Genomic DNA, 26,235 nt, shown 5'->3' on the forward strand with positions numbered 1-26,235 from the left:
AACTAAATATGCATGGTTCTATTAACTTGAAATTCAAATATATTTATTCCAGCACTTCATAATTTCCAATACATAATAATTCAGAAATTTTAGATTCTGAAAAGCACAGTCGTATTATGGTGGAAGGGATGATGAGGTTGATCCCTCATTGACCTTTTTTTTTGTTTTTATATTATTTTAGGTATCGTTTATTAAAATCATAAAATACCAGTGTTTTATAACTGTGGACAAAATATAACAAATCGACATTGAAACAAATAAACTTTCACTAAGAAAATAAAAGTTTGTTATTTGGAATAAAAAAAAAAACCATTGATTATGTGTGCTTGACAATAAACCGCTATCATTTTCAAATAACTAAAGGTCAATATTATATTATTTTAATATGTAATAAAAATTATCAGTCATTGAAATGCACACTCTACTATAATGTTCCTTGTTTATATGATTTATTGGTGAGTGTACATTGGCATATAATCAATAATTATTAATGTTATATATTGCCTAATCAAATTGAATGTGCTAAAATATTCAAATTTACATTACTAAAACGGTAAACACATTTGAATAATACGTAATAAATACTCTGTTCAAATGTTCAATATGACAATATGAAACTTATTAAATCTATGAAATCAAGTATAGTATTAGAATATTCAACGCATTTAACGAGAAATAGATATTTATTTGAACAAAATCATAAATAATAAATACTACGACAATATACATCTATAATAGGAGTGTATAATATGCATTGTATATTTATTAAAAAAATATACATTTTAGCGTATCTGCGTAGGTAGGCAACAAAGTATAATGGTGGTCACGAGGTACGATGAATATATTTAAGGTGAGTACCTATTCTTCTATACATAATATATTATTAACCAAAGAACTGTAAGCAACTACTAAATGTTCAAAAATATATGTGGGACTAAAATCATTGAAACATTTTTAATAGATACACTGATAAATGATAAAATAACTAATAAAGATTTTCAAAATCTTGTTTTCATTACACGTACTTGTACAAATTTTAATAATTTGAATGCCTTATAAAATATATATTTTGCATTTGTCAAATCCCAATTAGAATCCCTTCTTTGGTATCTATTCAAATAACATAGGTGTAACTCAGAATCTTGAAACTCTTCAGAATCGTTTTCTTCGTTTTTTAGCATTAAAAAAAAAAAGTTGAACGTCTATGACATTTAGATTATAATGGAGTGTTATTATATTTCAATATACAATCGTTAAGTAGAAGTAGGTAACCTTCATTATTAATTTTTGTTGGAACTATTAAATAACTCTATAACCCTTATTTTTTGGAACGATTCAATTTTCGAATTAATACCTAATCCATCAGAAATCGTGAAAGTTTCTTAATTAATATTACTTCTAAAACATACTTAAAATCATCTCCTGCGAATATACTGATGGCTATAGGAAATAATATGGATATTAATTTTAGTTAATAGTTAATTCTACCTATAGATGTAAAATTATATAGGTACCTACCACATATATATTTTGTTATATTAATTGAATACGAATATTAATATTATTCGTACATGCTATAATTTTTATTGTATCTGTTATTTACTACACATGTATAATATGTATAATGTTTTGTAAACGGAGTTTTACAGCCAATAAGGAAATAATATTATTCAACTACCTATAGGTAAATTGTCCTCCATCAATAAAATGTATGAATAGAAAATGTTTAAAATTTAAATAGTATAATAGTAGGACTCGAAAAAGCCTTCACTCAGGTTGATGTAGTATAGGTACTACCTTGTATTAATGTTTCAAGTATAATAGACATGAGACATTTTTCATATTTAACAAACAAGTGAAGTAAGAGTAAATAGATAATAGAAGTAATAGTAAGTTATATAATTGAACTTAATAGTTAATTGTTGAGTCAACGATAGATCATAATATATAAAGCCCTAAGTTTTTCGTGTATTGTTTGATATTATGACATAATATATAATAATATTACGGCATAACAAGTCATTTACATGAATAACAATTGTTTTGGTTAAACTAATTTGAATCAGTGAATGAATTAAAAACAATTTTTTAATTATTCAGAATCAAGTTATGGTAATTGCAAAAATTTAATTCTAAAAGCTCAAAATATATTAATTATAATTTATAAATGAATGCTAATGACACTGTTAAGTACGACAAACTCTTCAAAACACTTTCGATAATAGCCCACCTATACGTGGCTATATTACTCTTTATTTATCTTGGCAATTACTCTATATTAGGATTCATTTTTGAAGTTTAGATAATATATATTTAGGATATACACTAAACCGTCTAAAACTATGTGTAAATATTGTTTTAATGGTAGGTACTTAATGAAAGTTTATTGTTTATACTATAGCTGGGTGCAATAACATTTACAATTTTAAAGTAATCAACTATTGAAAAAAAAGATTTATTATTATTTTACTAAACTTAATTTATTTATTTTGTTGATAAATAAATTATATTTTGAGTTCATAAACATCAATGATAAAAAACCAAATTGTTGTATTGGAGTTTCAAAAATACAACTTCAGCATAATCGAGTCTTCAAAATGTTTTCACATTGAATAGTTCTAAAAGTCATCATTTATGATACAATTATCTTCAATTAGTAATTGCTGTACAGTGTCCACTATACAGGAAAAACGTCTCAGATGACAACAGACTCGGAATAATATTATAACCCATAATACACGTTAAATATAAGTTTTATTTGATTTATTCCATATATTTTTGTTTTTTCTTTGTGACAAAAGATATTCAAATTTACTTGTACAATTCTAAATTATATTGTTTTAAAAGTATAACAGAGAATGTCAACATATTTGTTTTTATAAAATACAAAACTTTTTTGCTAAGTTATAATGGAGAGGCTTTTTCTTGATGTACGTACAGCTCTGTAAATTAGCATTTTTTAATCACCAAACAATTGTTTCACAGACTTATTTAAATTAATTTGTTCTTTAATCATATGATAACTTAATGTAGAATTCTCTTTTGCTTAACGAATTTTAAAACTTTCTTCTGCATTAGTTGTAGAATATTTTTGGCCACATTATATAACTGTTAACTAAATTAACTAATCCACTTTTCTCTTAACTACATTTTACCCATCATACATAGATGGTTATCAATTGCCATCTGGTATAATTTAATATTTAGTATTATAATTTGGCAAGAATACCGATTACCTGCGGTGTGGAGTGAGATGATAATGTATTGTTCACAAATGTAAGTTTCAATTAAAATTAATCATAATAATAGGTACAACATGTGCATGTATATGTAGATAGTCTGATAATTTAATGATTGTCAACCTATTAAATTATGTTGGGGAAAGCTGACGAGTAATTCCGTAAAACAATCAAAACCATATTGTAAATGACAAGGTATTCCTTTAACATTGAGTGAAGATAAAAGAAAATATTTGATGTTTTTTTTATTCTTTGACCATAATATTATGTCAATAATTGTTATCCATAACCATTAACATTGTTTCTGCTCAAATACCAACTAACACAAAAATATGCATTCGATCACTAATTGTTTTTAATATTTAGAAATTAAAAATAAATACACTCGTAAATTTATTGGATATGAATTCAAACTGTTTTAATTTACCATAAAATATGTGTTTAAAATTATTTAACTACCTAGTTATAGGTTGATGATTGTTATTTGTTAATACTTTTCTTTAAATTTTCGTTAATCCGAAGCCACATTTAAACTGCGTGAGTGCGTGATAACACTGTTTGGACCGAATCTTATTCGTGGTAGGTACAGGGGCGGACTTACCATTTTTCCGTCCCTAGGCATTACAACACTAGTCCCCCGTAGATTGGCGTGCTCCCACGGAGGGGGGGGGAAGTAATGTTCCATGAAATAAAACAAAACTATAAAAATTGTATTTAGGTATTTATACATACCGAATAAACAAATAAATATTAATACAATTTTGCATAGGTACATTTGTATACATGTACAATAATTAAATCATTTTGTGCCTTGATTTATCTGTAGCAAAGTTATTTATGATTTGGTGATGAGCACTCTAGTATCCATAATCGTAATCGATTAGCAGATTTCTGAGCAGTATGCATTATACAGGAGACGGGCGACAGTGCCAGCGTCGCGCGTCGTCGCAATATTTATTATTATTAATTACTTTATCAATACACCTGATTTCCATAATTAATTCCAGTAAAAATTAACTGAAAAATTGCGCCCTCAAAACTATTGCGCCCTAGGCCAGTGCCTTGGTGGCCTATGGGTAAATCCGCCCCTGGATAGGTACATCATATTTTTTACAATATATCTTACATTGTTTAATACATTATAGCATTAGTTTAACATGTATTTATATTATTTTATTATTTTATTTTTATGCAATTAAAAATAGTTAGAAAGGTTCCTGTTACAAATATTATAGGTATACAAAAAAATATCATATGCTTATTGTTTTATTCTTATTACTTTTCATTCTAAGTAAATGTTTCACAATCATTTTATAAACAATATATATAATTTGATAGAGTAATTACAAACTTTTTACTTTATTGCAACATGCCTTGCAAGTTTTATATTTTGGAACTTAAAACAACTATATGGTTTTGTTCCATTTATGTAGGTACTGGGAAATTTTTTAAGCACACATAATTATGTGGCATATAATATTTTAAATACAACTATGCAATTAAATTTAAATATAATATAATTTTCAAAGGTGTTATTGCACCTATTTAGAAGTTATTAGTACGGTTCTGTCTCCCCTTTATGTTTTTATACGTGTCTTTGGTTAAACGTCCTATTAACTCTCCAGGTTTGTTTTTGTACCAAAACAAATTTATATATATTTTTATATAAATGTTTATAATATATATATATATTATGTATACACATTATACAGGGTGATTTGCTCAAACATGCTCACCCCCATTTTTTCCTTTAATAATGAATTAATTCAAATTCTGATTTTTGAAATTTTTTAATATACTCATAGACTATATTATTTTCAAATTCATGACATTTTTGTACTACTTAAGGAATGTCTTGTGGCTACAAGCTTCTGTTTTTCAAATGAGGACCCTCCTATTTATTGTAGACTATTTAGTGGAAATTTTTTTTGAAAATGTTGATGTCTCTAATTATAAATTCGAATGAGTATAGTTTCTTAGTTATTAAAATTAATATTAAGCATAATACCTTGTTCTTAAAAATGGTTTTACATAAATATAAAAAATACGTAGAACTGGATCTAGTATTTGCAGTGGCGGCTCGTGAACCGTATGAAGGGTGAGGCAGATAAACAATAAATTATTAATCAATTGAATACTCCCATGGTTCTACTATAGTACAAGTAGGGCTCTTTAAAAACTTCTATTAGTCTTAGTACAAGTACAAAATTGAAAATTGAATAATAATAATATGTTCGTTATTATTTGTTCGATAACAATCGATAATATCTTTTGTTTGTGATAAAAGTATTATAGGTAAGTACTTACACTGAACGACATGATGACAACCTCTCCTGTCCTTTTTCTATTAGTGGAAATCACGTCGTTTCGACAAATGACTAATGGATAATGTTGACAAACTCTGAGGCCCAAATTGATCAGCCTCATTTACTAATAATATTCTGACTCCCCCACTATCATGATATATATTTTTATAATAGTACGGCCGTCCGACTCGTCTGAGGCTAAATATTACTAGCCTCTCGGCACTCTTCGGTTTTCGTCGACATCGGTCTATCGTTCCATGAACATTGTCGTAACTTTTGATAACAGTGTCGAAGTATGTATAAATATTATGTACTATAATAGTTAATATTATACATTTATACATGAAATAACAAATTCATGATAATAATATTATATTATAACAAAAAATTTTTCTATTATAAAATGTATAATATATTATTGAATATAATATTCTTAAAGTCGATTGGAAATAACTATAATTATACTATATACCTCCTTTTTTTTTACAACAGTTAGGTGAGGCTGAGCCTCACTTGCCTCACCTGACGAGCCGCCACTGAGTATTTGTTATACTTTTTACAAATTATTAATACCGATAGATTAATATTAAATACTTCGATTTTCAAATCACCATATTATAGAAATCTTATAAACACATTATCATGGACTTTTTATCCTTAGAACACAAAGTTGAATAACTCGAAAACTACCCGTAAGAATTTTGCATCTGATACGTAAAAAATTTTAGAAAAATTGTCCACTGTATAATTTACAGTTGAAAATGAGTGTTTTCATTTTAAAAACAGAAGTTAAAAGTTTTTATCTCCTCAGGATACCCCTTAATAGTAATACAAAAAATCTCAAGAATTTGAACATATGAACTTAAAGTATATTTAAAAATTCCAAAAATCCAAAAATCAGACTTTGAATAACCGCATTATTGAAGAAAAAAGCGGCTAGCATGCTTGGTGAATCACCCTGTATATTTAATGTGGTCATGTCACGCTTATAACGGTATTCCTGTTGTAATATGGGTATCTGCGAAGAATGTCTTTGATTTTGATAATGTTCCGGTCCGTGTTACGCGTATTTATTCACAAATAAGTGGGTGGGTTATATCTGCATAAGGATTTTCTACCAATCCGTCACTCTTCCAATATCTAGAGAAGCCGATATTTGTCAACCAATCCACTAATCCACAAAAGAAGGACTCTGTGAATGTCAACCGACCAAGCTCTCCAAATATAGGGAAACCAAGGAACCAGAGGTGTAACTCGTATTTACATTTATGGCTTGTGAAAAAAAAAACTGTGGGCACTAATTGTATTACGAGTGTATAGAACAATTAGAAGAGTAAAACAGTATATGCATTAAATTACAACAAGAAAATAATCCATATTTATTTTTCAATAGTACCTAGCTATTATTAAAATTGTTTTTATTGTATATTCAATACGAAGGAGCACCCTTATACATTTCACTTCATGCCACCCTACCCAATTGTTACAGATATTGTCACCCAGGGTGCAAAAAGTGTAAATATGGCCCTGGATACGCAACTGGATGAACTGCTAAATTTCAGTAGGTAACAATTAACTTTTTTGTATCATGAAAGTGAAAGTATAGTATCGATTGAAAGTGCAAAAAATTAGCAGTTCTGAGTTAGTGCAGATCACTATTCCCAAAATTATTAACTATCAAGTAACTATATAGTTATGTTTCCTGTTTTAATTGTCAAATGTTAATAATTATGCATTCTTATAATGTGTAACAGCTATAGAAGTACCAACGTTTTTGTCTTTATTATTTTTCTTTTGTTTTGAAAATGTAAAATGTTCAGAATTATACTGCTGAGGATGTCTGATATTGTTATTATGTTTATTTATCGCATTAATACATGTAAAGTGAACACATCTTGTCGAAACATGTACTAACTATACAGTATAAAAGTATGGTCGAGCCGAAAAATTATAACTAATGCAATTATAATTTAAATTACGATTTAACGATACAAGGTGATTGATTTTTTTGCGGCTACTGGAATATTACAATAACAAATAAAGACCGAGTAAGTAATTATATATAGTGGACTTCAAAACTTGTTTTCAAAGTGTTATCTGCGCAACGGCTAGGTATAATAATATATAATATCTATACGTCGGTGCAGCGTACTATACTCAATACTGCCTATATACTTTTAGCAAACAGTTTCCAAAACTATATGCGATAACATGGGTATAGGTACCTAAATGGCGGCCACACACATCCAATCGTGTTCGATCTAAAGCAGTTTACTAAATGCACAAGTCATAACCGGCCGGGAAAATGCAATGCAAATATAACAATATTATCGTTATTGATTTACTTACGGTTCAAACGGATAAACGTGTGCTCGGTGGTTGCTGGCGGTGGCAAATTTCCATTTACAGCAATTGCCGAAGGACGGGATACGGAATATAGAATGCTGTTGCTTGCCTGACACGTCAAACGTGCCGTGCCCAACGTCTGTTGCCGCTGGCTCATTATCGGATGCCACCTGGTTAGGTTAGTCAGCACCAAACGGTTAACGGTCACACCAGCAGTGGTTGAACCGTTGTTCGGCTTTTTGCGGTACCCGCGACTGTGGTTATCGTCAATTACCAGTTGATACGGAGAGTGCAATACTGCATTTTCGTGGTACCACGTCAGTCGAGGTCGCGGCCACCCTGCAAAATAAATTAGTGTAATTTGTTAAGACAATTATTGTTGTTTTCTATGCATTAAATATTTTTGAAAAATTATTTTTAACTAACTAAAATTACATTTCCTATAATAATCATCATTTTCAGTTGTAAAAAAAAAAACTAAAAATATGTAATACCCCTGCATTGTACTCTGAAATAATATAATGATAGGTAGTTTTTAAACCATAAATATCATTAAACGGGTACATTCCTACACTGTATATATTTTCAAATGTTATTAAAGTTCATTCTAGCTACATTTAAAAATCTGAATTATACCATTAGGTAAGTACCTATAATTATTTAAAATATTAAAAACGAATGTTTTTCAGTTCACCTACATGTTATATATATGCGCTCAAGAACAAAAGTTCTATTAAAATTGAAAACTTAAATATAATATTATTGTGCTATAAAAGAATAGACAAACTTTTATCAAAAGTAAATTATTGTATTTAGGTAGTTTATATTATATTAAATCTATATATCAAGAATTATCATGGTCGACACTTTGCCTATAATATACCTATTTTTTAAAATACAAACTAGTTTATACATGATATTTACATAGGTACCAAAAAAAATAACAAAACTAACTTATTGTAATAAACTAGGTGGAACTTGGCGGGTTTATTATCATGGCCTTCTCCAAAAAAAAAAAAAAAAAATGCTTAGGTCTTGAATGAAGCTTTCTAATGTATAATACAATTGTATTGATTATTTCATTCAAATAGACTACGAACTTATTTCTTACTTTCAAAACCACTACAACACAGGGAAATCGTTTAGGAAATAATAATTGTTTCTAAGTGTTTAAAATGTAATTAATTAAAGGATATAAAGATTTATAATTGACACAAATATATATTAGGTTCTTACTTTTTAAATTTAATGACATATGACTTAGTTTAGTAGTTAACTTTAAAATCTAATCTAGGCTTTTTAGTTTATATGCATTTATTTTTAAACGTCTAAAAAATAATAAAAGTTTTTTCTGAACTTAAGTATACTATATAATATAGTCTATATTATAATAAACAATTTTTGATCTTAATAGAATATGGCATGATATAATATTTTTAACTTGGCAATGTCTCAAACGTTTGAGTTCGCATTTATGAAGTGGTGTCACAAATGGTTATTGTATTATATTATAAATTATTATGTATTCATGTACCTATATTGTGCATGTATAAATTATAAATACATTTTATATAATAATAATACAATTTTTTAAGTTATGTGCTGGTGGATACAAAGCCACAAAACTAATTAGATAATTTGGATATCTTGAAAAAAAAGTTAGCACAATTTAACAGTACAAATTACTAATCAGCAAACAATTTAATTTATAAGTAGTAATTTGAAAATGTATTATTATTCAAATAAACAATTTTGGTATAGCTATAAAACAAAGTAGGTAATAATGTTCTTTTAGTAAATCATTTAAATATAATATGATATAAAATAAAATAATAAATAGCAAATAATATTAGTATATTTTGATTAACACAAACATCAAGTAGTTTTTGAGATAAATAATAAAATAACGACTAGGTAAATATACCTAGTTCGTATATTTCATTTCTGTGACTTTGAAATAAAGTCTCGAAAAGTTTAACCATATTACACACAAATAGTTTATTACATATTATGTAAATGTTAACTCAATTTGAACTAAATGTAGTTACAATATTATTAACGTTATGATACTTTAATCTTGCCCCGTCATTTTACGCAACATATTTATTATTTCACTCCTAACATAATGCGCGGTTATACACGTACATTATAAGTTATAACACATATCAGTAAAGTTGCAGCTGTAAAAGCTACTGCTGACGTGCAAAAACTATTTTTATCCAAAACACAGAAAATGAAATAATAATAGGTAAAATCAAATACTCAAACTAAAATTAATTATTATGTACGTACTCTGTTTTTTTTTTTAAATTGTAAATCTAAGTCATTTATCAATAATACAACAAATCATTAATTGAATTAACGACGAAATTTAATGTGTTAAATTATTTTAAGGTAAGTACCAAGATATTGTCGTTTATGACTTTATATATCAAAAAAAATTATTATTAACTGTGTAGGTAACATTATTTTCTGCATTACTGACCAACCAAATTCTACATTCTTTGAACACTACAATAACATGGGATAAATATGGGCATACGTGTAAATTACGCCATTCATACAGATAAAATCCCAAACTAAGAGTTATCTATAGTGTTATTTTTGGTCAATACACGTACCTAACTATAGAACCACGGACCTTTTACAACTATGAAAAGGCGTCGTGTAAACTTCGCAAGTAGTTCAATGCCTGATCAGCTGCTATTCCGATAATATGAAACTTGTTGAATATTAATTAAGAATAAATTTCCAATATAATTATCAACTATAGCCATTAGCCACTAGTAGTTCTCATAGGTGAGGTGAGGCCCCGAGGAATGTTGGCGCATCACGTACCCACATTATATATAGATATTAACAGGTATATAGGTAGTGATATTAACTTGGAGACCTAAGCACAAAAAAAAAGGTAGGGATGACAGTCGAAAGGTTAATACCATAAAAAATATATAATCTAGATAGAATATATTATTAGGCATCGTTAGAAAACTGAGAAAAATTACTGTGATGGTTTTCACAAAAATGTCAAGTCTTTCAACAGATTATAAGCTATAAATATCAACCGCGATGATCCAACAATATTAAATCAAACTAAGTATACGATTATAATATAGAAACATATTATTATGTCATAATATAGCATAAATAATTGGATTAGGCAATGAATGATTGAAAACCATCTGCTTAAGATTCTCAATATCATCCATATTATATTATGTATATTACTTAACTGCTTTTAGGATTACGACGTACAACAACCACTTATCAATGAATACATTATTATATGTAGGTTATTTTAAACACGTACAAGAAACAGATGAAATTAGTATATTTTCTTCGACGTGTTTTTAGTCGTTTCATAATTTATAGTTAACAGAGTAAGGCTGAAAATTGAATGCACTATAAAATCTTAAAAAAGAAGAAATTTAAATCCCTAAAAAATGCATTAAGAATATGACAAGCAAGGTACATACCTATTACAATAGCTAAAAAATTAACTTTAGGCAATTAGTTACTATAGATTAATATTCTTAATTTTATTATTAATTATTATTTATTAAAACATAATATTGTATACATTTACAGTCAATGTAAATTAATAAATAGTTTGTACAAACGAGTGTAAACAATTTTAATTAATGGAAATTATTAAAAAAAAATACACTAAAATGCATTGAATAAGAAAATTTTCAAAATTGTATTAAAATGTTCTATTATAAGAAATCTACGTTTTACAATGAGCTCCAAAAAAAATACATTTTTGCCAAATGCATAGCACTAGTTATCCAGGCTGCCATCCGGTCATTTTCTAAAGAGAGTTTTTTAGGAAACTCATTATATGATTAAAATGAGTAAAAATCAAATGCACGTTAGTGGAGGTCACGTGTGTCCAAATTAGTTCTATTTATATATAAAAAAAAAATCATGAATGCATATTTTATTTTACTAAACGTGATGATTTTTCACTGAACGCCACCGGCACTGTGTACCCAATAACTGATTTCCGACAATTTTCCGTAATCATAAATAATTAAACAAGTAAATGTACATTTCTGAGTAAAAATTAAATATAAATCTATTTACATAATACATTTAAAACAGTGCATCGCATCAATAAAAAAACAGATTTTATAAACCTTCCACACGTGAACACCATTGTGGACGGCACCGTAAAATGTAGCTATCTGAATACTATGTATAGTGAAATATTGTTGTTATATTGACAATAATATAGAATAATAGTATATAGTTGGCAGGTACAACCGCAGCCGACACACGCGTGTAATGTGTGTACATAATATGCTAGAATTCGGAAATCATTTACAAAGCATCGAATTGTAATTTTACGTTTGTATGAAATACAAAATGAAATACAAAATACAACTTTTCATGAATCAAAGTGCACTTTCACTTTCTCTGATCAATACCTAACCAACGTCAACACTTAACAAATCAATTATTGCACTAATTGATAAACTATAATTTTTAGTTATCTGTGGAAGCCCCAACCTATATTTTACGCAGGCGGTTAAAAATGTCGACATTTTTATTTTGCAAAATATTCATGCGTATTTGTTCACGTGGCCTGGAATTCACTATTATTACTGTAACACTAGTAAAAACTAAATTTATTTATTCAGACATTTAAAGACTCTAACAATATTATAGAATGTGCGGGGGTTGGGGGGGGGGGGTGAGCTAACTGTAATTGGTCGAGAAATTAACTGAAATAACGATTTTGATTTGCAAATTTCAAAAAACGATTTGGAACTATTTGCAATTGATTTTCTAAATATTGATGTCATTTAGAATAAACTGACAAAGGTACCTATATCATTGGTGGATATCCGGGGGGGGGGGCTTAGCCCCCCTGATAGCCTCAAAGCCCCCTCTAAAATGTCATTATACTATATACTATATATTACTATATTATTATTTGTTATGTAAGATTATATTATTAAATTGTAAATATGAAAATAATAATTAGACAGCCATTTTATTAAAAATATTTCGTTCAGTTGTTCAGTAAAATTATTTCAATGTTAAATTAAAATTTTGTTTAAAATTATTATGAGGGGGTGTGGGGCGCCCACCCCCACAGCTTTGGTTCATAAGAAAAATCGTAGTTCCCCAAATTTTTCGATGGATATCCGCCAATGTACCTATTGAACTTCATGGTTAAACTTGAAAGAAGAACTGATTTTTGTCGGGCCACGGCATATTCTCTCGCTGGACAGTGGACAGAGTATGCATAATAGATAAGATGGATTTTAATTTTAAAGACAGAATTTTAGATTTTTGTTTCATTCACAACATTACTATGTTCTAAACCGACGTAATTTGAGATTATGAGCGGAGCGAGGAAGCTAGTGGTTTTACAATGGTGTTTATTTATTTATTATTTATCTTGTATACAAAAATTCAACCAGAAGGAGTGCTTCGATTTCAACATAACATAGTGCCTTATCTTTTAGCAAATTGGATCAAGATGATGGTACTTTAGATAGGTCATTTTTCGATTTTCTCAATAGTTATTTAATGCCACGGGAAAAACCACCGACAAATTACGAAAAACTGGATTTTAATTTCTAACGCTATGTCAACGTATTTAAATTGTGACGAATTAGTTTTTTTACAATATAAAATACCCAGACTAACAAATCTTTTCCTCTCAGAATCGTTTTTCGTATACAATGATATTATATCATTGAATTCAAGTTTAATACAATCCATTATATACAGTGACCCACTTGTAACCTACTGTACAGCAGATCGACATCCACTTACCCGCTTTTTTTAAATAATATATTTGTTTTTTTTTTTCAGAAATATCAATGAACGCTAATATTATTGTAGTAGGTATTTTTATATTTTATTTTTGTATTATAAAAAACAACGTAAACAGTTTTGGGAATATTAAAAACCAATTAAATTATAATATAGTAAACTATTGTTTTTGAATCAAAATCTGTTTTAAAAATTAAAATTAATCAAACCGGCAAAATCCTGCAGTTTTTTTCTAAATTTATCAATATTCTTTTAATAGACATCAAATACCCCAAGGCGTATTTTTTTTTTATAACTAACTCAGTATTTCAAAAAATGCGAAATTCGAAATCCTCAGTAAAACATTGATGTAAGCAATTTAATAACAAACTGCATATTTTATACAACGATTACCCAACCAACATTATTTTTTATAGCATATTTAATTATAGTTGTTTACATCTTAATACATTAAAATAGATAAAGTTTTTCATTGATCATCTATATCAGTATTATTATAAATATGTTTCAGGTCGTTGGTGATTATTAGAATTAATTATTTCAAAGTACCAATATTAGAACTTGCCGCAAAACATTTCATTTTTATATGTGATATTTTAAATCGAGCCGGTCGTGTAAGTAGTCATAGTTATTGTGTGTGCGCAACCACATAAATATAAATATATTTACTTTTGTTCCAAAAGATTTAATAAAAATATAATTTTAAACATGTCATCATGAATAATGAATATAGGTACGACAAGTTAAATAACTTTTTATTTACCGAAACATATTTAGTTTACTAACTCTACGTAGGTATAATGTCTATAACATGAATATTAGAAAATACAATTATTTAAATTTATAAAAATAATATTTTGTATTTAGTAGGTACTTAAAATACGAATGTAAGTAAGGCAGATAGGTAGTTAATATATTACAATTATACTATATCAAGGTTGAAGCCATATTTAAAAGTCAATATTGAAATTGAATTCGTATATTTTGTGGTGTTATTTTAAATTTTAGTTAGTTTTAAAAATTGAACACAATGATGTCATTCCAATTTTATTTTTCCATAAAATATTAACTCACTATAATATAATTTATATTTTAAACACAATATATTGCATTTTCATATGTTATCAAATATTAATATTATTTTTAATCTTGCATCAATGTGTACCTATATAGTCTATACTATATATTGGATGAGTATTTATTTTAATCCTTGCATACAATATATTTATTTACTATATTTTTATCATAATTAATATTTTATTAATAATATAAATTAAAATATTATAATTATTTACTATTTTAACTATAGGTATCGTAATGATTGATTATAATATTGTATGATAGTCACGACTTATATGAATAATAAATTCTATATATATATATATTAATTGGGTCCATCCTTGAACCAGTCGCGTTACCCCTTTTATATACATATATTATATATTGTATACACATGTATTTATATTCAACAACCGCAAAATTAACCCCTGCGATGTCACCACCATAGTCAACACTCGACAGAGCCTCAGTAACAGTCATAATATAAATCTTAATTTATTCATCTGATTCTTAATTTCGTTTCTGAATTTGTAATTACTTTAAACGGGGATACAACAAATACTGGAACGAATACACCCTACAATGTCAATATAAATTCCAATCTACCGTGTAACAAAAGTACAAAACCGTAATAAATTATCTAGTAACCGCGTTGCTGTACGAATACGAACCCGTAGATGTATAAAACACGGTTAACCTTTGATTGGTGTATTATTTAGCGAAGGCCGAGAAAATGCTCGTGACGATGACGTCTCTCCGGGATCAACATCACTAAAATGACTGGTCTCGCAGCCAGCCGGATAGGACGCGAATGGGCGAGGATAGTATCTACGTCAGAAAGTTTTATTCAACGTTAGTAGTATATTATAATAGACATTTTGCTTCTCAAAGCGGCGATCTGACGAGGCACCTGTGGATGAAGGAGCCACCGCTTATCGCGGACTTGACGAAAGATGTCACGATACTGTCAGTCCGGCGAGTGATGGTGACAAGAATGATAATACCTATACCGGTACTTTTGTTTATGCCTAACATTATATCTATATTATGTTCGTTCGATACTCGAGAGTAATTATTATTATTGTTGCATTAAAAATATTGTCAAATTAATAGAGTTAGGAGGCTAAAAATAAAAACAAAATACTTAATAAAAATCAAATTATCCAGATGATACTTCAATATGATTCCAAAATTTGTTCACATTAATATGTATTTTTTCAAATTTATGTATTTAATAGCGCTTGTATATAATATAAACTGTCATATAGAATTTCCAAAACCTCTTAGTGCCTCGTACGTATTATAATATACGGTATGTAATTAGTAAATTAATTTATATTTTCTTTGTAATTTAACATTTTGAATTATGATTTATAATCCACAAACTTGTTCATGTGACCTAGAATTCACTTATTTCTGTTACCACACACATTGTAATTAAACATTTAACGATTGGAAATTTTCAAAACATTAAAGGCTGAATTCATAGTCGATGCTTATAAGATTTTGGCTTAGAAAAAGAAAAAGTATTACTTGTTTTTGAGACCTACCTTAAACATAACTTTTAGTTATTATCTCAATTTTTTTATTTTTTAAACTATCAAAAATATTGATATTCAGCAATACTTATTTTTAAGCATCCGATATGAATACGGCCCTTAGTTTTATATAAATAGTTATCGACCAAATAAGACTATTTACCTCCAACCACACGGCACACCAATGTAACAGTTAGACTGCCTTCATCGACAACAATCACATTTCCGGAATTTTGTTGGTAATTTTCTGGACGATCTCCTCCAATAGAATTTCCATATTCGAAATAAATGGTTGGTCGTTCGGGAGCGACTGTAATACATAATACATAATTAAATATGTAAAATATGTTCTTAATAATTATTTGTTTTTAAGGAAACCAATACAAAAATGTTATTTTATAAAACTATTTCAACAAGTACAAATAATTTAGTAAATTTAAAAAGCTCTATGGGTCTTACGGTTCTTAATAAAAAATACTCATTATTAAAATACTTAAATAAAGTTCTCACTGTACCTACTTAGAATTTAAAACAAAAAAATTTAAATAATTTAATTAAACTTGCATTTTTAGTTTAAATGAGATACTTGACAGACATTTTTGTAGGAAAAAGAGAGGTCCATTTGCGTACCAATGAAACGATATTCATACAGACGCATAGATGTTATTTTTTTATTTGTTTTATAAATAGGTCTTGTGATGTTTTATACAATAATGAGTGATTAATTTCAGATATTCAGATATAATCTTCCTTAAGCTTAAAAACCATTAGTAATAGTACCTAGGTATGAAAGTACCTAACACAATCATTCAACGGAAACTTATTGGGCTAAATTAATAACAAATGAGCCTTTCCTACTCACATGTAAATATGTAATCAACCAAAGTCTGTCAATACCTGTTTGATTTTGATTAATTATAATTTATTAGTGAACCAGCAAGGTACCTACTAGTATATTAATGTACATTATGTTAAGTACAAACTTATTATTATTATCTATAGGTATTGTATGAAACACTAACTCTCATATTTTGTTTAAACTATGATTTATGAATGATTCGTATTTAAAAATGCAGTAATTAGCGAGTTTAATGACTTGTAAGCTTGTAAAGTATCTGGCCGGGACTTCGACCCCCTCCCTAAACCCAAGTATGCCAATGACAGATGTTCCCTTAAAACTTTAGCAACAAACGATACAACATGAAGAGCGTTGAGCCCTTAAAAGTAATTATTTTCATCCGACATAAGTTTACATAAAACAGATTATTACTTTCTCATATCCATCCTAATTTTTAAATTGGAGAGTACTACAATCAATTATGTATATAACAATTTACTTGCAAGAAAATATTTATATCTATATAATTTTACTTCATATTTTAGATTCTAAGTTTGGCTAAGAAACTATGTAAGTATTGGTTTTACAATGATGATTTTTTTTTGTTTGCAAACAGTTTATCGAAAAGAAGTCACTTCTAAAAGTTTCGTTCTATAATGACTCTATCGATTGAAAATCGGCCACAGATTGTACTTAAAAAGGTATTTTGAAGCTTCTTTAGAAGTTGTCAAGAGAGAATTATTATACGACTTCCAGGAAACTGAAAAAAAAATATAAATATAACTTGTAACAATACCTTATTTATAGGTACCAGTTTTGCCCTTTGGTTATTTTTTAATAATTTGACTGATAATAAAACCTTGAGATAATCGTTTATTAATTTTAGAACCAAATATAGAGATAATTTATAAATGTACCTAATTTTAAAATGTATTTAATTTCATAAAGAAAGAAATTACTCTTATAATATCACCTAATATTTTTTTTAGTACTTGTAAGGCTGTAACTAAAAATTTTAGATTGAAATTAAAATTTAAACAAAAATATAAGCGTTATCTATGCTGTGTGGGCACAAGCCAGTAATATTATTAATATTTTTTTGTTGTCTATACGTTTCTTGTTATATTTTTTTCCTATTAGCTTAGAGTAAGCGAGTTTTAAAAATTACATCCAAACCGTACTTTTATTTCTTTTCATATGCGAGCAAAAGCTTATATTATCATTATTGGATTATTCTTTATTTTATTTCAGGAAATTCGAGGACAGCCGCAGCTGAATTATAATTTTAATTAAAGTAATTAAAAATAAAAATAGTATGTTTCTTTGATTTATCTCTTTAAAATTACCTATGACTGTTAGGTTAACTAGTCTGTTCCTGGTGGGGGCTTGCAGGAAGTCAATTCTGCATCTATATATTCCAGTATCGGTGGCCATAGCTCTATCCACTGTCAGATGATCTACTGTATCTTGGTCACTCTGTAGTTGTTCACTGTTGAGTGTGTGAAAGTATGCACGGTCACCAAATCCCATTGGTGAAGACCACCATCTAGGTGGATTCGGAACTTTTGCAGATGTCTGTCTTGTATCATACCTGCATGGAAAAACAAAAATAATAAACATTGTAACCAAATAATTATAAAATTGATACACTATAATACACGAGTTTAAAAACACGGTGTCCTGTAAAAAAAATATTATAATAAACCAATTCAACCGTTTTTCCTATCACAAATAAATAAATAAATATTTTAGTCAGTTATTATTATATCATATTAGGTACTTTATAATAAATATGATTAACAAATATTGGATAGTACGATAGTTGATAAGTAAGACATAAATACTTAAATAAAATTTCAGATTTTTGGTACACCTACCTAGTAAATAGCCATTTAACCTATACTTCCAAAATTATTCGATCAAGTTATAGGTTTTAAACGGTAATTCATTACTTATACAGTTATAATAATAGTTATAATGCAACTTTAAATTACGAAACACTAACGATATCATACTTAAATTAATAGGTATCTGGTATATTAGAAAAACAATTTAGTCAATCGATCGTGCATTTTACACAATTTAGGTTGGTATAATTTCATTTGCATAATAAAACGTTTGATTTGGGTATTTACGCCTATATTAAGAGGACGCCACACCTGTACGAATAAGTTGTCCTTACAAACGTTTATTATAGGTTTATAACATAACACTTTTTCGTTTAAGAGAACCGATAGCCATTCCAACCATTTGAACCATTAGCATTAGAGTAAATTGACCTATTATCAAAATTAAAGGTGAAATTATTATCTATGTTTTTACGTTGAATTTTTTACGATATTTCGATTTTTAACTAAGTTAGAGTAGGTATCCATGTAAAATATTACAATATAAAAATGCTCATAACTAGCTACAAAATTGAAATATCGTAAAAAAACAATGTAAAAACACAGATGCCCTTACCTTAAAGTTTTATAATAGGTTAATTCACTCTTGTATAAAATCTAACAAAACAAAATGATTGGTTCTGTTGAACGCAAATTGTTTATATGTTTTGTATACATTTGTTAGATGGAGACAACGCATGCTCTTAAGGGTTAGTTAAATTATTTGTCTTTTATTATTTAAATTAGAGGTAAACACACCATTTTATATAATTCTTCCATATATGTGATTTAAATATTTACTAGCTATATGACTTCAATAATTAACTCTATTATAGTTTTGATTACAAACATAATAAAAGATATTAAGTTTGTTTGTTACCTAGGTATCTATGAAAATAAAAATGTCTAGAGATTTCAATTATAAGACACAATATTGATATATTATATTTTATTTTTATTTTCTAATTCATTTTTTTTTCTAAGAACTTCATCAATATAAAAGTAATTTTAATTTTCTAAATTTAAATGTATCAACTATTATTATGGTTTGATAATAATAATTTAAAAATATTTACAGCTTAAATTTAAGCCCGACATTATGTACAATATTTTGGGTTAAGCATTAGGTATATCTACATACGACCTACCTAAGAGCATAATACAAATATATAATATGCGCTTATTCATATAAAAATGTAGATCTTTGTATTTTCAAAGTATAGTTGGATATTCAGCAGATTAAGCATTATACACTATAAGTATATAAACTTAAGAAAATATGTATGCATAAACATTGTCTAAATATAAACAAAAACGTCCAGAGTTTTATATTTGTAAAAGTTTATATTTTATTTTATTTATCTTAATGTCCAGGTATAACTTATAGATTAAAATTAAACTATACTATTGTCATAAAACAAATAATATATATGTAATATAAATAATATACTTTATGCCTACATTCCAGATTGTAATAAATTGCCATAAAATAAAATGATTTTAAAATTCTCCATTCTTCTTAAATCCTAATAATATTTGTTAGTTTTAATTCAATAGTTAGATAATTAATAATAAAATTACGCTATTATGATGCTGGGATTATTGCGATCTTTCGTTTCATATGTAGGTTACGTTACAAACTTATTATGATATTTACAATACCTATACTAATTTATCTAGTGATATAATATATATTTTAAAGATAGATTAAAATTTCGTATATTTTTAAGATTGACTTTTGCAAAACATAACTGAATTGAAAAACGTTTTGAGTAGTTTACCAAAGTCGCCATAAGTAAAATATAATTATAATCAGATAATTTAAGCAAATATAATTTCAATGATTTTCCGAGATATTCTTATATTGCTTACACTTACCTAGGTATATAATATATATATTAACTCTGATCATATATAATATATATATAGGTACCTATACCCAAACAATAGCCTAACACAGTCAAGTTGTAAATTTTGATAATTCAAACATTTGGAAGTTTAGGGAGTAGATGTAAGTACTTGGCTGTTCGTAAGAATAGTATTTTCAATAAAGTGTAGATTTGATCATGGTTTCGTAATTGGTAGCTTATATGTAAAGTACCGGATTGTAGGAATTTAAATTTTAAATATAATATAAAATAACAATTGGACATGTTTGAAAAGTCTCTTTTATATTTTGACAGAAAAAAAAAGTACCTAAATGAAAATTATTTAGTACTTGCATATCTTGATCTTTGAGAAAACAGACGATGGTCAACACATATAACAGGACAATTATTAATACACCTACCTACTTAGCACATAATTTTTCAGATAAATTAAGATTTTTTTGTTTAAATTAAACAAATTGTGTATGAAACAATGGAAGATGAAAGAAAAAAGTATAACAATTATACCTAGCCATGGTTTTATTTTTACTTAATGTTAGTTATGGTGTTGGACATATGGTTTTATAACCGCATTTTAGATGAAAAATAAACGACTGAACACTATTGTATTTTATTCATTAACTATCGCCACCATTACTCAACCCTTATATATATATAAATAAAAAAACTCATACGGTTTTTATTTTATTTTTCACAATACACTACTTTTGAAATAATAAAAGTAATGAAAAATTCGAATTTTTACAAGCGGTCAAAAATCTTGCATGGGGACAGGAAAATGGAGCAAGGCGGTGGGTCAAAGAATAGCAAACAAAAAAAAAAAATAATAATAAAACCCTTGTACACATACGATTATTGTTTGTCCCTATCACGTTATTGTTTTGTATGTTTTTAACTCGATTATGTTCAGAGAATAAAAATATTGTATTCCTGGCTAAAATTCAATAAACGAACTTAATCGTTCCAACGTTATCAATGACAAAAAATAAAACAATACCAATTCATCAAATTTGAGTAAATATGAAAGTCGAGTCATTCGAATAAATATAGTATTAATTGTAACATGCTGTGTCATAACTCATAAATAACAAATGATTATAATATTTATAACGAATTGGTCAGGTAGTAGTTATTATTGTTGTTGGTTATAATTAAATTCGTATTACAGTAGATATCTTACAATCTAAACATAATAATATTACCACCAAAGATAAAATCACGAAGTGTATTAACAAAGTTGATTCGAAAATATTCCAGTAAAAATCAGTGGTAGAAATTTCATGATTATATTAAATAAAAACCCATGGAAATATTTTAATTTATAACTCATAGATATCTCATAGTTTCGTGACTAAGTATTATTAGCTTTAGATTTAAACTTTTTATTTCGCGTATTTATCATTAGTACATAAATAAACTGATATGAATGTATTGAAAGCGTGTCAAGAGATAGCAATCATTGATCGCAACTAAATAACAAAATGATAGTGAAAAACGATCTGATGCAAGTTGTTTATAGTACTCACAAGTCTAAACTATTTAACAGTTATTTAAAAATTAATCGTTTAAAAAAAAAAGATTAGTTAAAAAATATAAAAAAAATATGAAATTAGGTGATAAAAACATTTCATGTACACAAAGAAAAAGATAAAATATAAAATGAGTATCGAAACACTAAATTACATACAATTAAATTATAAGCTATATAATTTTTTTCATGTCAATCAATAATATTATTTGCATACTATTACAGAGAGAGACCGAAAACAAATTATCAACAGTCACTGTTGAATAATGATTAGCATAATTAATTTTTTTAATGTGTTGAATGTCCATAGCTTAATACTATTTTCAAAATTTGACGGCGATTTAAGTCAAACCAATGTAAATTAACCAATCTATATAATAATGATTTAAAGTCTAATAACTAAATATTGTATATTTTTTAACGTTCAGCAATGTTAATTTTGAATTTAAGAATTTGTTTTAGAATTATAACGTACACTTTTTCTCACTTTCATATTAAACATACTTTTTTAATATTTACAAAAATAACACTGTACAATAAAATCTACCTTAGTTAAACGTATAATTTATAGTAAAAAAAAACTGTACCTATTAAAATTCAGAAAACTATTTACTTCATTAAAAAAAAATGTAGGTACAATATGCAACTAAATAATGGCTTTGTAGTTGAAATGAATAAAGAATATGAAAAAAAAATAACTTATGTTAAACACTTTATTTTATTTTTGTCAAGTTTAAGAAACATATTGAAATTAAAAATAAAGCTAATTTCAATTTTTAACCTTAGTTAACCTTTTGGTTAAATTTTACTCATAGTACCAATGAATCAAAATAAAATCTAAACGATTATAGTTCCAGAAGTTGTAAGTTCTTTTGAAAGTATTAATTATTAATAAATACAAATGTATGTGAAGCAATTCATATAATATTATCTAATATAATTTATTATATCTGAATATATTAAATCAAAAACAATGTAGAACGTGTAAGTGTAAAATACAATCACGGATATCGGTTAGTGGTTATTATTAATTAGGTAACTAAAGTAAGAAATATTTTTAATTGATAATATAAAGAATACATTTTTTTGGTTTTGGTAATATTGATGATACTGATTACCCACAGTTTCAAAAAAAAAAAACTTCCAAAGCGTAAATCTGTTTACTATTGGATGTATTCTACTATTCAAAATTCAAAATTAAACTGTCTGTAGCCCATCCACTCTTCCTAAGAGGAAAATCGTGATTACAAGGGATAAATTATGTACCAACTCCTAGATATATACCTACCAACTCCTATATTATATACCTTCCAATTCTATAGCTTTAGACTCTGTACTAAAATAATTTATAGTCAACACTCAACACACCATTACTGACTCATAGTCATAATGTATTATATGCGCATATATAAATTAAGTCAGTAGGTATCCATAATATATTATAGAAATCAAATCTGTATAAAAAACAATAATAAATCCGCTAGCTACTGTCAGGATGATAATATTTTTAATGACATAATTCACAAAGCTATAGGAAAGTATTATTTTCTCAATATGTTTCCCACGATATATTTCAATATTTTAAATATTTTTATAATTAATTATATATATTGCAGCGTAAGTATAATATGTAAATTATGCTACTAAAAAACTATACCTTTCCTCGCACATTGACTAGTTAACATTTGTGTATTACAAGGACAAGCAAGTGTTGTATTTTTCTTATTTTAAAGCGCGAGTAGTACTACATTTTGGAAGTATTATGCAAGAATTTTTATTTTGTGTCTAATATTATTTCCATAATATTAATTAATAACTAAAATTATATAGTCTATACTGTCTACCTGACATTCATAATTTTAATTTATTTTGATTTTTGATATATTTATTTAATCTATTATATACACACTGCAGATGGTAGATATAAATACCTACTTCTAATTAAATATTGTATGTCCTATGTTAATAGGACATTTTCTTATTTAAAGCTGGTAAATATCCCATTTTATAGTAACTGAGAGAAGTATAAGTCATCGGAAGATGATGATGATTAATATAACGAGTCGGCAAGCACTGTGCTAATATTTGACCGAACGTGGATACACAGACCGAGTACCTACTATTAAATCAACTGAATGTCATTAAAGCGACCAGCAAAATGATGGTGGACAGCAATTTTGACGGCGCAGTACCTACCGATAAAAGTTTATTATCATTGCCTTGGTTAGAGAAAATACTTGTTGATGTAGCGGACGATAATTTAATGATATACAAAACAATAACAACTAAAACGATAAAAAAGAAAAAAGAAATATAAACTCTGAAACGGTGGTGGCTGCCGAGAGATCGCCATATAAATGATACTAAGTGGAATACTTTAGTAGAAAATATTATAACCATCGGCCGGTCAGAAAGGTTAGATTATTATAGCACGGTGGGGACTAGCGAAAAAAGGAAAAAAATATATACGAATTTTAATGTAGGAGAGTATACGTGCACTGACCCAACTTCAAGGTAAATTATTATATAAATATTATTTTATTATACTATTAAAAAAATTGTGTTTTAACTACTCCCTCACTGATATATAATAAGAATAAAAATACACAATTGTCAACGACGTTTTAATTAAAATTTCATTAAAACAAACACTCCGGGTATATTGTTGATTTTTATTGACAATAGCTCGCATAATAGTATAATGGTCTATAAGTTGCTGCAGCCTGTAAGTTATTACTCGTCTATTGTGTGTATTTATCAAACAACTATAGAATAGAGGTTCTTCAAGAAAAAAAAAATAGCTGCTAATACATCGCTATAATTAACGAAGTGCAGTTTTAAGTACAAAGTTACATTTCTACAACTATTGTAACCAAATTATGTTTATCTCTATATTATCTCCAGTCAGTTTAATATAAATTAATCATAATTTTTTTTTATTGGATAATAATTCAAAACAATAAACGTCACTGCCAACCAATTGAAAATTAAATCACAATATTAGTATTTAAATTATGAAACTATACAAATTGTTTGTATGTTTTAAGCTAACAGATGTCAAAATTATTTTAGGTAAACAAATATGCAACTGGTTAACTATATAATATACAACTATTATATACCGCTCCTTTTTTTCTTTGGCATATTAAAATGGGTAATTTAGATCTTTTACCACATCTTTATCTCTATCCATTATTGTTTCTGTTCGATGCTACGCTGATGTTGAGTACGAATTTATCAGAGCTTTATGGAAGAGCTTTCCATATCTCAGTTTACTTTTATTGAATAATTAAATCTGAAATACTTCGCCAGGAATTGAGTTATTAATAAATTGTATGCCTACATATTATATTCAGATGATCAGATAAGTGCTGAGGTGTGAGAAAAAGTTAGATTAAAGTGACTTGAATGAAATTATGAAGAATAAACAATTGAATGATGCAATTATAGCGGAAACGATGGAAAATTTTGTCAGGACCTTTGGAAATGTTTTAAAGATATGACTGTTAATAATATGTGTCTAAGTATCATAGTAAATTTAAGATACAGAGAGCACAGTTGGATTAAAAACAGAAGAGACGTACTTTGAGAATAGATTATCAGAATCATTGGGATAGTTAGCAGTCTCATCAAGGATACTATGAACTGATACAGGGATTGGAAGTTTTTTCTTAAAGTTTCTTGTTAATATCCAAAATTAAAATCGAGTAGATGATAGAGTACGCTCATTATAACTTAGTAAAATTACTAACTTATACACTTATACTTAAAATAACTCAGTTAGTCTAATCCTATACTGCTTAGTTACTACTAGCG

At 27.2% G+C, this 26,235-nt stretch overlaps 1 protein-coding gene across 2 annotated transcripts in view; it reads right to left on the reverse strand.

Moving 5' to 3' along the window:
* LOC100167149 overlaps nucleotides 1-26,235 on the reverse strand; it is a 195,054-nt gene that overhangs the window by 51,962 nt on the left and 116,857 nt on the right. For both annotated transcript variants that reach the window (XM_029485961.1, XM_029485960.1), the window contains exons 4-6: nucleotides 18,463-18,707; nucleotides 16,442-16,588; nucleotides 7,895-8,230 (exon numbers count right to left, since the gene is read on the reverse strand). In XM_029485961.1, the coding sequence (XP_029341821.1) occupies nucleotides 7,895-8,230; nucleotides 16,442-16,588; nucleotides 18,463-18,707 (728 nt within the window). The remainder of the gene's footprint in view (nucleotides 1-7,894; nucleotides 8,231-16,441; nucleotides 16,589-18,462; nucleotides 18,708-26,235) is intronic.

The sequence above is a fragment of the Acyrthosiphon pisum genome, chromosome X, assembly GCF_005508785.2.
Source record: "Acyrthosiphon pisum isolate AL4f chromosome X, pea_aphid_22Mar2018_4r6ur, whole genome shotgun sequence".
Lineage (NCBI taxonomy): Eukaryota > Metazoa > Arthropoda > Insecta > Hemiptera > Aphididae > Acyrthosiphon > Acyrthosiphon pisum.